This window comes from Ovis canadensis, chromosome 3 (assembly GCF_042477335.2).
Source record: "Ovis canadensis isolate MfBH-ARS-UI-01 breed Bighorn chromosome 3, ARS-UI_OviCan_v2, whole genome shotgun sequence".
Classification (NCBI taxonomy): Eukaryota; Metazoa; Chordata; class Mammalia; order Artiodactyla; family Bovidae; genus Ovis; species Ovis canadensis.
In genome coordinates, this window is record NC_091247.1 from 130,120,544 (window position 1) to 130,132,808 (window position 12,265).

The window sequence follows — 12,265 nt, forward strand, 5'->3', positions numbered from 1 at the left end:
TTTATATGTAAATACTTTGAAACCATGAAGCATCTTAAAGTAAAATATAAGCAATGGAATGAAATAGCTACTACATTCAATCAGATAAAATTTTCACTGCTTCCTTTCCATACAGTTGAAGCATATAAGATAAAAGCAAAATATGATAAAAGTCTTATCCAAGAGTTCTGGATAAAAAAAAATAATATGTCAGATATTGAAGTCACCAACCCACTTCGAATACTATGTTTCAGATCAAACTCTGCTCTACAAGGGGAACTCTATTTAGTGACCAAATAAACAGTCCAGTAAAATTCAAACTTTTTCTATTTTAATTGACAGCCTTTAGCATTCCTGATACCACTGCTTCCATAGACTTCATCTGCTTCTCTTCTGGGTCATTATTTTTCTTTTTTTCTGATTGATATGCCCCATTCAATGACATAACAGTATCTCGTCTAAGAGATCATCAGAATAGCACTTTAGATCAGATAATTGTTATGCACTTAAGTTTACTTTCTATTACTACAGGATATTTTTCAGGGTCCCTAATCACTAATTTAATCTAATTTTCCGAACGGCCTTATAGACAACATGATGCTATTTATCAACAAAATAACTAACTAGACTACTTTGCCATCTGTCAGAGTACCCCCTTCTGCCTATTTCGTCCTATCCCTTTTGAATTAGTATAAATTATTAACTTCATGTAGACTGTTCTGATCTCCTTAGGGTAAAGGCTTAGTCTTAGAAATCTACTGCCTTGAGTTAAATCCCAGATCACACTCTCTACGAGATTACATATGATTTTACTCATCTTGCTGCCTTTGTCTCAGCATGACCCTTAACAAAAAGTGGAGATGACAGACAAAGTATCAGTGAACCTAAAGATAATAGCAATTATCCAACTTGGAGAAAAAAGATAAAATTTTATCAAAAAATAATGAACAGAGCCTCAGGGATTTGTGGGACAATGCCAAAAAGTCTAACACGTATCACTGGAGTCCTAGAGACAATGGGGCAGAAAAAATAAATGAAGAAATTAATGGCAGAAAATTTCTCAATTGTGGTGAATAACATAAGTGAACAAGCTCAGGAAACCCCAAACAAGGCGCACACACACACACAAACACACACACACACACACACACATACACACACACCCTTTGACACATTACAGTCACAATGTGAATACAAAATAAAAAGAGAAAGTTCTGAACTAGTCTGAGAACTATACATTTCATACAGTGGAATGACTCAAATGACAGTAATGTTTCATTAGAAGCTGCGGGGACAAATGAAAGTGGAACAACATTTTTAAAGAGATGAAACAACAAAATAAAACTATTAATATAAAAATAACTTACATTAACTAGTCTTTCAAGACTGGGAATAATTAGAGATGTTTCCCCTCCTTTAATATCAGGATCTTTCTGCATTTCCTTAATAGCTTGCAATATTTCTTTCATACCTTCTTCAAGTTGTTTATTTTCTTCAACTAATTCTTTTACTAAAAATGACATATTTATTGAATGAATGAGATTTATAACTTATAATTTATACTAGGTATAAATTTACAATTATACTATGCTATAAAGATGACAAGTATTTCACATATAGCAAAAATAACCCATTTATAAAATGTGAATACAAATAAATGTACAAAAAATTCAAGTATAAATCCAATGGGTAAATAGTTAAATAAAACTGGAAACCTATTTAAATAATACACATATACATATATAGCTCATGGATGAAAAAAATAAATCATAAGCATACTTTGCTTTCACTTTATATTAAAACTTTTACATTTATTTCTAACTTCACTTTCATTAGAGGACAAAAGAGAAAAAATAGACTCATTTATCATTATAATAAATTCAGATAAATAACATTCTCTGAAAAAGAAATAAAGCAAGGCAAACCAAATAAATGAAAGATTGACATTGATACATTATAGACATTGTTAAGGCTAAAACAGACTAGAGAACAGAATGTATTAGTCCTTTACACCCATAATTTTCAGTACAGGTAAAGTAAGCAAAGAAAAATAAGAGAGAACAGTGACTTACATTTATTTTGAAATTTCGCTATTACTGTTCTACTTCTTTCTAAATCTCTTTCCTTTTCAATTAGTTCTCTTGAAAGAAATTCATTCTAAACAAAACAAAGAGAAAAAAAATTTTTTTTAATATTACAATAGTTTACAGTTTTGAAGTTTAAAGAAAAGTTTGATCAACTTAGGTTTAAAATACCTAAAACAAGCTACAGAAACAGCAACAGTCATAAAAATAAAATTTAAAAGGTGAAACAGGTAATGATCACCCCTCTCACTTTCTCCCTCCCTGCAACACCATGGCAAAAGGGAAACAGATAGTGAAAGTTTTTGTTTTTAGCACCACAATCATCTCTTTTAATGATCTGCCTTTACACTACCTGTTCTGCCTGGCTTCTACGACGTTCAAGCTCTATTTCTGCATTTCTATTCTGTGCTTCTTTGATCAATAAATCCTGTGCTATGACTTCATTCTAAAGAAACAAGTTACAAATTAGGCAAGTTAATGAGTTCACCTCAAACGTACTGCATTTTTAGATTTTTAAAAGATAGAATGTGTATAAATTAGTGTTAATGTGCAAACAGAAAAATTATTACAACTGCTACTTATAGAATTTTGTTAGAAAGTCATAAAAATGAATTTTAAAAAAAAATCCTAGGAATGTTATTTGGAGGATAGCTCACCTGAGATCTAAGAAATACTAGTTCTGTCCGTAGCTGTTCTATAAGATTTTCAAGTGGATCTATCTGAGGTAATTTTGATTGTGCAGTAATTGGCACAGGGTCCGGAACATTAACTTCAAGTTTACCTTTCCAGATCTCTGTCTGTAAGGGTATTTCACTTTTTCCTATATTTTCTTTCAAATTGGTATCAGCAAAGTTGACTGGGGTATGAACCTGTTCATCTTCTGATGTTGCTACTTGTGATTTATCCATGCCAGCACTATTATCATGAATTTGTTGACAAAATATTGCTGATTTTTGCCTAAGTGATAACTTCTGCATTAAATCTGAAGCTGTTGATAAGGCTCGTAATGATGAATCACTTTTTTGTGTGAAATTAGTCTTTTCAAGTGCCTGATGGCTTCTTGTCATTTTCTTCATAGACTCATCAGAAAGAGAGCATAAATATTCATTTATTTCTTCATGACTCTCTCTACTAAAGGTATTGATTAATGATTCTAGATTTCTTAAAGATTGTAGACAGGGTGCTTTAAAAATCTCCCTTATTGTAATAGTTTCTGGAGGTGAAATATCATCTTTCACTTGTACAGATGAAGAATGTGTAGTTAAAGAGACAAAAGGATTCACTTCACTTTCTACACTCTGGTGAATTCCAGATAACATTCTCGATAATGATCCCATGGTCATATTCTCTTCTGGCTCATTCTGACATGACTGTGGAATATTGAATGATGGTCTCCTGTGTGGCAGCTCTACTTTATCTGAACTCCTAATCTGTATTCAGAGTAAACAACGTTTCATTAATCTTGGGATCTATCTGAGACTTTTTAACAAGTATAAAAAGAAGCAATTTCCAAAATGAGATAATAGGGGAAGAAATGAAAGCCTGATAATAATATTCATTCTCTTCATCATAGTAATACTTTACTATTTACCTTTGACTGTCCTTCACTCATATTTTTGAGGCTCATGAAATCAGATTTTCTTTCTCCCATTCTATTCTCTTGAGAAAAGTGTTCAGTTAGGTTCAGGTCCTCAGCAATTAATCCTACAAATAAATTAACAAATAAGAAACAAAAATAACTCTATTATTATTCCAATATTTTAGTGCCTTTTTTTTTTGGGGGGGGGGGGGGCTATACCTCACAGCACATAGGATCTTAGTTTCCAGACCAGGGATCAAACCTGCACCACTTGCAGTGGAAGCACAGACTCTTAACCACTGGTAAGCCCCCAATACTTTAATTCTTAAAAACTAAATCACGTTTTAACTCAAACAAAAGGTAAAATAATTATTTCCAAGATCCTGGATCCACATGTAGCCTCTTCTACAACTGCCTGCTTTATGCCACTTTTAATAAGATATTAATGAGAAACAATACAAATTCTATCTTCTCTATCATTCTTTTTGACATATTAATAAGTGCCAAAATAGTTAACAGATATATACTTAAAGAATCATGAATGATTACTAAATTGCTTAATATACAGTAATAAATTACAAAGTTTTGCCCTTCAAGAAATGTTTGATGTACTATTGAGAGCATAATGCTAAAAAAAAAAATCTGTATTATTCATAGATACTTGTGAGCTTGGGCCAAGTTAGAAAAAAAATTCTGTCTCTGTGGTCTTCTTACAAAAAAAGCAATAGCTATTAAAGAACTAATTCAACTGTTCTCTTTATATCATGTAAGATAAATCAAAACAAAAAAAGATGTCAGTTTTTATTCAATAAAACATTACTTTCATTTAGCAAAGAATAATGTACAAATAAAGCTTTCAGTGCATAGCTTTTAAGGAAGGAAAAAATATTAACATATTAACAAATTACTAATCACAACATATTCTGATTGACTAGAAATTAGTAAGATTATACTATAAAGTTTTCTAAAGTCCATGATTCTGAAGTTTGTATTTTGTTCACTTATTATTCTTTTCAACTGTTTCAGATCTAGGACTGAACTCAATGACACGCATACACTCTCATCAGGCCATTATTTTCATTTATTAAACTTGTAGCAAAACCACAAGAATATAACAATAATATTTCCAACTTACAGAAAATTCTATAGCCACACAATTCATTTTCCAATAATTCTTTAAAGGTTTGGAGTAACAGAGTATACCTGAAGTGACAGTTCTTTTTCCTTTTTCTTGAGCCATTTGACGAATTTTTTTCTTCAGATCAAGTCGTTCTTCCTCCAGACTTTCAATCTACAAGGTATAAGCTATCAGTATTTCTCTTTGCTTCAACCAGGAAAATAACCAGTTGACTATTGCACTTGCCTCTTTCAAAAGAATCTGGTTTTCAGCTCTGTATTGCTGCTGTTTTAAACTTTTGCTATTTCTAAATTCAGTTAAATCGATCATTGTCGTTGGTTCAAGGCCTAAAATAAAAGGCAATAGGATTAAAATCATATTAATATTCAAATGAGCTACAAAAACACTGCATATAACAACTGGTTATCATCAAGCAACTGGTTATAATCTATTTAGCCAGCATCACTGAAGAACGGGGTACTTTTTGTGTAAGAATTCTTCAGGTATTTGAACTGTATAAGCTACAATTTTATCACAATTTTTAATGGAAATCCTGACAAAAACATATTACGATCTGTCTTCTCCATGTTGGACTATCATAGTGGTACTATCATGTATTAAGAACAGAAGCTTTGAAATAAAATAGTTGGGTTCAATTCCCACTTTTAATTATTAACTAGTTGTAGGGATAATATTGTATGTATGTATGTATGTATTTCTTCTTGGCTTACTGTCAGGGGTATAATAAAATTAACCCAAATAAAGTATTTATAGCAGTGCTTAGCACAGAGTAGTCATTATTAATATCAATTATATTATCAAGACTAGACTGACGTTCTCAGTGTGCCTCTTTCCTATTTTCCTATTACTAAGATGCCACCATGCTCTGAAAACCAGATATCAAGATTGTCTCAATAATTATGAAGCAAGACTTGGGGCCTTTAAAATACAGAAAGTCTGATGTTTGTGACTACTATCTATATAGTTCAGTCATCTTTACAAACATCCAGACTGAAGTTGGCCATAATCTGATAGGTCAAACTGATTAGACTAAGTCTACTTTGAGGTCCTGGCATGACTCTGGGTCCTACTTAGAATCTTTTACAAATAAATAGTATGTATAAAATATTTACTTTTTTTCCTCTGGAGAATAGTTTTTACAGGTGATCACTTTGACCCTAGAAGAGCATTAATTGGTATCTACCAAGTATAATTAAGGAGAAAGCAATGGCACCCTACTCTAGTATTCTTGCCTGGAAAATCCCATGGATGGAGAAGCCTGGTAGGCTGCAGACTATGGGGTCACTAAGAGTCAGTTACGACTCAGCAACTTCACTTTCATGTGTTGGAGAAGGGAATGGCAACCCACTCCAGTGTTCTTGCCTGGAGAATCCCAGGGATGGGGGAGCCTGGTGGGCTGCCATCTATGGGGTCGCACAGAGTTGGACACGACTAAAGTGACTTAGTAGCAAGTATAATTAAATCATTATCTACAACATTATTTTCATTTTCAAGTAGAAATTTACTGTCATAACATTCAAACTAGTGAACTATTCACTAGTGAACTATTTACTGATATCAACATACAAACTTTCAAGCTATATTTACTACTCCTTATAATCAGTAATAACCTTAAATACTCAACCTAAGTAAAACTTAAATTATAAAATTCAAGTATTTATCAAATAAAGTCAAAAAGGATTAAACAGTATTTCTAAATGTTTCCAACATTCATCTGAAGTTAGAGCACTTTGCAAACTAACAAATTACTTTTGTTGAAAATAAAGGTAACTTGTAATATATGGTATTAAGTTAGTAGACTTTCATTTTTTAAACAAGCAATTATTATTGAGGAGATCTTGGACTGAATATACCAACGCTCCAGATCTGGCCAATTATTATCCCAATTCCATCAAATCCATAATCCCACTTCAATTGGAACAGTTCCACTTTTACTAATTTTAAATATTTTTATAGGAAAAATTATTTGGGGAAAAAAGAGCATCCAATTATTAAAAATAAAAATAAACAACAAAAAATGACTTGCCAATTAGGGTTGAGCAAATTCCCTATCTTAAAAGATGCCTTACCCATGCGCTCTCTAAGTGCCTCATTTTCATCAAGAAAATCATTGATCTTCAACTCAAGCTTATTGATTTCCTTTGTCAATACTTCAATCTCTCGATCTCTTATTTTAATTTGGTTTTTACAATTCTTTATTTCAATAACAGCATCTTCTAAACCATAAACTCCCTGAAAAATACCCAATGTGATTTAAATATAACATTGTTTATTTGAATAAATTCTCAAGTTCATAAATTTGTTTTCTTATTAAGTTGAGGGGAAGTGCACAAATAACTAAGATTTATATCTTTAAACTGTGTTTTTTTAATGCTACTTTTAAAAAACAAATCCAGGAGTAATAACAACAGGAAATGGAACAATTGACCTTTCCCAGTACAGCATCCTAATGGTAAAGCAACTCAGAATATTACACATTAAACACTTAACAACATATGGAAAAAGAACAGTAAGGGAGAATCAGCAACACCATTAGAATAAGTAGGTTATCGGTTGTGTGATATAGCAGTAACCAGATTTAAAAATATAAAAAGTACAAAGTAAAGCTGTGTTGGCACAGTATGTAGCAAACCCACCCCAATTACAACTTTTATACAATCAGTGGTGTCACATGGTGGTACAATGGCATAGATTACAAAGAATCGAATCTAGGTGCCTCAGCAAAGCTGATTATCTGGACAAAAGCCTTTAGCCAAATGGTTTGAAAACAATTTTCCTGCCAAAAAGTTAATGCTACACAGAAGTTTGAAAACTTCAGTGTAACTCAGTTAGCATAACCTTTATCATAAGATACTTCTGGAATGTTTTTAAATGCACACAGCGAATGGCACAGAACAGTCTCACTTGAAGTGGCTCCGTGATTGACAAGATAAAAATACATACGGATTCATAATCTTTTAATCGCTTCAAAGTCTCAACCAGCTCTTTATCCTTTTCCCTAGCATCAGCCTCAGCCAGTTCAGCTGTTCTCTCAGCCTCTTTAGTTCTCTCTTCTAAAATTTGAACCTTAGACTGAATTTTCATATAATGAGTCCGCTGTGAAAGTGTTGAAGCTCCTACAGGGTAAAAATTAAAATCATCAATGAACTGAAGTGATTACTTACTCCTATAAATGACTGATTCCAATATGGGAAGCAGGAAGAGTGGTATGTCATTTAAAAAAGACCATTTAATATTACAAATTTATATTTATAAAATAAACTACAACACAATTGCACTCATCTCACACGCTAGTAAAGTAATGCTCAAAATTCTCCAAGCCAGGCTTCAGCAGTATGTGAACCGTGAACTTCCAGATGTTCAAGCTGTATTTAGAAAAGGCAGAGGAACCAGAGATCAAATTGCCAACATCTAATGGATTATCGAAAAAGCAAGAAAGTTCCATAAAACATCTATTTCTGCTTTATTGACTATGCCAAAACCTTTGACTGTGTGGATCACAATAAACTGTGGAAAACTCTGAAAGAGATGGGAATACAAGACCACTTGACCTGCTTCTTGAGAAACCTGTATGCAGGTCAGGAAGCAACAGTTAGAACTAGACATGGAACAACAGACTGGTTCCAAATAGGAAAAGCAGTATGTCAAGGCTGTATATTGTCATCCTGCTTATTTAACTTATATGCAGAGTACATCATGAGAAACACTGGGCTGGAAGAAGCACAAGCTGGAATCAAGATTGCAGGGAGAAATATCAATCACCTCAGATATTCAGATGACACCACCCTTATGGCAGACAGTGAAGAGGAACTAAAAAGCCTCTTGATGAAAGTGAAAGAGGAGAGTGAAAAAGTCGGCTTAAAGCTCAACATTCAGTAAACGAAGATCATGGCATCTGGTCCCATCACGTCATAGGAAATAGATGGGGAAACAGTGGAAACAGTGGCTGACTATTGTTCTGGCCTCCAAAATCACTGCAGATGGTGATGGCAGCCATGAAATTAAAAGACACTTACTCTTTGGAAGGAAAGTTATGGCCAACCTAGACAGCATATTAAAAAGCAGAGACATTACTTTGCCAACAAAGGTCCGTCTAGTCAAGGCTATGATTTTTCCAGTGGTCATGTATGGATGTGAGAGTTGGACTATAAGGAAAGCTGAGCACCGAAGAATTGATGCTTTTGAACTGTGGTGTTGGAGAAGACTCTTGAGAGTCCCTTAGATTGCAAGGAGTTCCAACCAGTCCGTCCTAAAGGAGATCAATCCTAGGTGTTCATTGGTAGGACTGATGTTGAAGCTGAAACTCCAATACTTTGGCCACCTGATGTGAAGAGCTGACTCATCTGAAAAGACCGCGAGACTGGGAAAGATTGAGCACAGGAGGAGAAGGGGATGACAGAGGATGAGACGGTTGGATGGCATCACCGACTCAATGGACGTGGGTTTAGGTGGACTCCGGCAGTTGCTGATGGACAGGGAGGCCTGTCATGGTGCAGTTCATGGGGTCGCAAAGAGTCGGACACAACTGAGTGACTGAACTGAACTGAATTCAGTTTTATTAATAAAACTAAAAAGGATTCTAAGAAAATCTTCTTAGCTGAAAGGGTATGGATTATAAAAGATTGGAAAGCACTGCTTTACAAGGAATGATTATTGTGGCCCATTGTGTCCACTGTAATAGAATTATGGTCTTTTAGTTGGACACATGGCCACTTCAAATAAAGACTAAATTTCCACTTATATTTCAGTAGCCAAGGGTGGCCATGTGACTAAAGGGTATAAACAGAAAGACCATGTGCACATTTTCAGGAAATGTTTTTTAAAGGAGAGGAGTGAAACTTTCTTTTCTCTTTCCTTCTGCCTGCCAGCTGGAATATGTACATTAGGGCTCCAGCCAGACTCACACAGTCTTCTTATAACATGAAATGGAAACCACATGTTGAGATAGGCACAGCAACAAGATAACAGGGACTTGGTATCTGGTATTTGTACAACTAGCACACCAACCCTATACAAGTTGCCTCAACTTTGATTATATTATGGAAAAGTGCATTTCCATCCTGTTTAAAGCACTGTTACATCTGAAATTTTTTTTCTATCACCTGCAATTAAACCTAACTGTAACTAGTTGCTAAAAATTCCTACTTGTACATCTTACCAAATTGTTGCTAAGACCAAAATAAGCATTCCCATCATTTTAAAATTTACTGTCAATAATCACTCTTATATAGTAAACATCTACCGAATTATACGGTTTATACTTATATAAGGCATTGGTCTAGTGTGGGAGATCACATGTGTTTGTAAGAAGTGAGCCCTGCTCTCTGGAGAATGTGGAAGAGGCTGCTGTCCCCAAAATCTATTCTCCCTTTCTTCTGCATTGTTGTGCAGTTGCTAAGTGGTGTCTGACTCTTTGCGACCCCACGGACTGCAGCACGCCAGGCTCCTCCGTCCTTTACTACCTCTTGGAGTTTGCTCAAATTCATGTCCATTGAGTTGGTGATGCTATCTAATCATCTCATCCTCTGCCACCCCTTTCTCCTTTTGCCTTCAATCTTTCCCAGCATCAAGGTCTTTCCCAATGACTTGGCTCTTCGATTAGGTGACCAAAATACTGGAGCTTCAGCCTCAGCCATCAGTCCTTCCCAGGAATATTCAGGGTTGATTTCCTTCAGGACTGACTGGTTTGATCTCCTTGCAGTCTGTAAGGACTTCTGCTGCATGGCCCTTCCACAGTAAATTACTGCCTATCTTTCAGTACATGCTCTTTGCTTCTTGCCTCCTCTTGCTCTCTCTCGCTGTTTGGGACTGGATGTGAGGGTAAGGTCCTGTTTTACATGAGGCAAATGAAAGCAGTACCCTAGACCACCTAATTCTAGATCAGTACACAAGTGAGAAATAAATTTCCATCATGATTTTTGCCACCATTTTTCAGATGCTCCTGAGAGCTAAAACTAATCCAAATCAATGAAGGGGGAACACCATTAACTGACAAATACATGTTAAAGTCAAGACAAAGAGACTATGTAGTATATACCCCTCTGTAGGCTTTAGGGGTCATATGACTATAGACCAACATAGTGTCATTAAATAAGGCCTCTTCCTTACTTGACAGCAGAGATCAACTGTCAGCTTTCCTCCTCTTGACCAGAATATACAAACCCCATATTACCTATCATCCTTTTAAAGTAATTTAAGCTACTGGCAAAATATAACTCTCATACATACATAATACAGACACACATATAAATAAGAATATCCAGTGGACCTTGATGGTGCTCAATGATCACAGTACATTTCCCGAGTCTGTTCATTCTTCAGATGACCAGTTCATACCTTCTCTTTACTTCTTTCACCTCAAACTTCTAATACATCTGCCTCTTTCCTCAGTTTCATCTGAGAACTCTGCTTGTTTACTGAGAAAATAGAAGTTTTTACTGTCAGGACATCTACCCAACCACATTCAACTCCATGTATACACTCTAGCTTTCTGCCTGCTACTATGGGTAACGCTCTGTGTTCCTAAGCTTGCTACTCTAGTGAACACTAGGTCTCATCCCATTGCCTCCTCAAGGCTATTAGTCCAGAAGTCCTTCTCTCATTCCCCTGCTTCATCAGTTCATGAACTGCTTCTTCTTTAACGGATCTTTCCTATTAACTTAGAAACATGATTATTTCATCCATTTAAAAAACACTTTTTACCCTTCTTCCCCCAAGATACCACTCTATTTCTCTCTTTTCCTTTGCAGAAATAGCCCTCAGAAGTCTTTGTATTTGCCCTATTTCATCTCTGTATTTTCTCTTGAACTAAAAACCACCACTGATAAATCCAGTGGTCAATTTTCAGCGCTCCTCTTGACTTAGCAGCAGCAATGAACACAGTGCTGAACACAGCTGCCTATGCTCTTCCTTAATGACATTCCTCATGAGTTTCGGAGCTCCTTACACTGCTGGTTTTCCTCCCATCTCCCTGGTCTTTTCTCTTCAGTCTCTTTGGTTGTGCCTTGTCATCTCCCCAGGCTCTAAGGTAGAAGCATCCCAGAGCTTGGTCTTAAGATTTTTCTTCTTAACCAACAATCTCTATCTTCCCCCTTGATCATCTCAGCCAGCTTCATGACTTCCACTACAGTTTTTATGCATACAGTTCCCAAATTGGTATGTTTAGCCTAGACTATCCTCCTGAAGCTGAGACTTTTATATACAAGTACCTACTTAATGGGCTTCCCTGATGGCTCGGTCAGTAAAGAAACTGTCTGCAACGCAGGAGACTGCCTGCACAAGAACTGGGTTCGATCTCTGGGTCAGGAAGATCCCCTGGAGGAGGAAATGGCAACCCACTCTAGTATTCTTGCCTGGGAAATCCCATAGATAGAGGAGACTGAGGGCAACAGTCCATGGAGTCACCAATGTCAGACATGACTTAGCGACTACACCACCACCACCACCACCACCACCACCACCTACTTAACACTTTCACTCAGATGT

At 35.5% G+C, this 12,265-nt stretch overlaps 1 protein-coding gene across 11 annotated transcripts in view; it reads right to left on the minus strand.

Moving 5' to 3' along the window:
• The window catches only part of CEP290 (centrosomal protein 290), a 92,744-nt gene that overhangs the window by 62,798 nt on the left and 17,681 nt on the right, over nt 1–12,265 (minus strand). For 9 of the 11 annotated variants that reach the window (XR_011255200.1, XR_011255199.1, XM_069580659.1 and 6 more), the window contains exons 13-20: nt 7,724–7,896; nt 6,850–7,012; nt 5,006–5,106; nt 4,846–4,933; nt 3,655–3,767; nt 2,416–2,508; nt 2,052–2,136; nt 1,347–1,489 (exon numbers count right to left, since the gene is read on the minus strand). Coding sequence is in view for 9 of the 11 variants with exons in the window: in XM_069580659.1 (XP_069436760.1) it covers nt 1,347–1,489; nt 2,052–2,136; nt 2,416–2,508; nt 3,655–3,767; nt 4,846–4,933; nt 5,006–5,106; nt 6,850–7,012; nt 7,724–7,896 (959 nt within the window). In the remaining 2 variants the exon portion in view is untranslated. The remainder of the gene's footprint in view (nt 1–1,346; nt 1,490–2,051; nt 2,137–2,415; nt 2,509–3,654; nt 3,768–4,845; nt 4,934–5,005; nt 5,107–6,849; nt 7,013–7,723; nt 7,897–12,265) is intronic. The other 2 variants (XM_069580657.1, XM_069580658.1) reach the window with 1 other exon arrangement.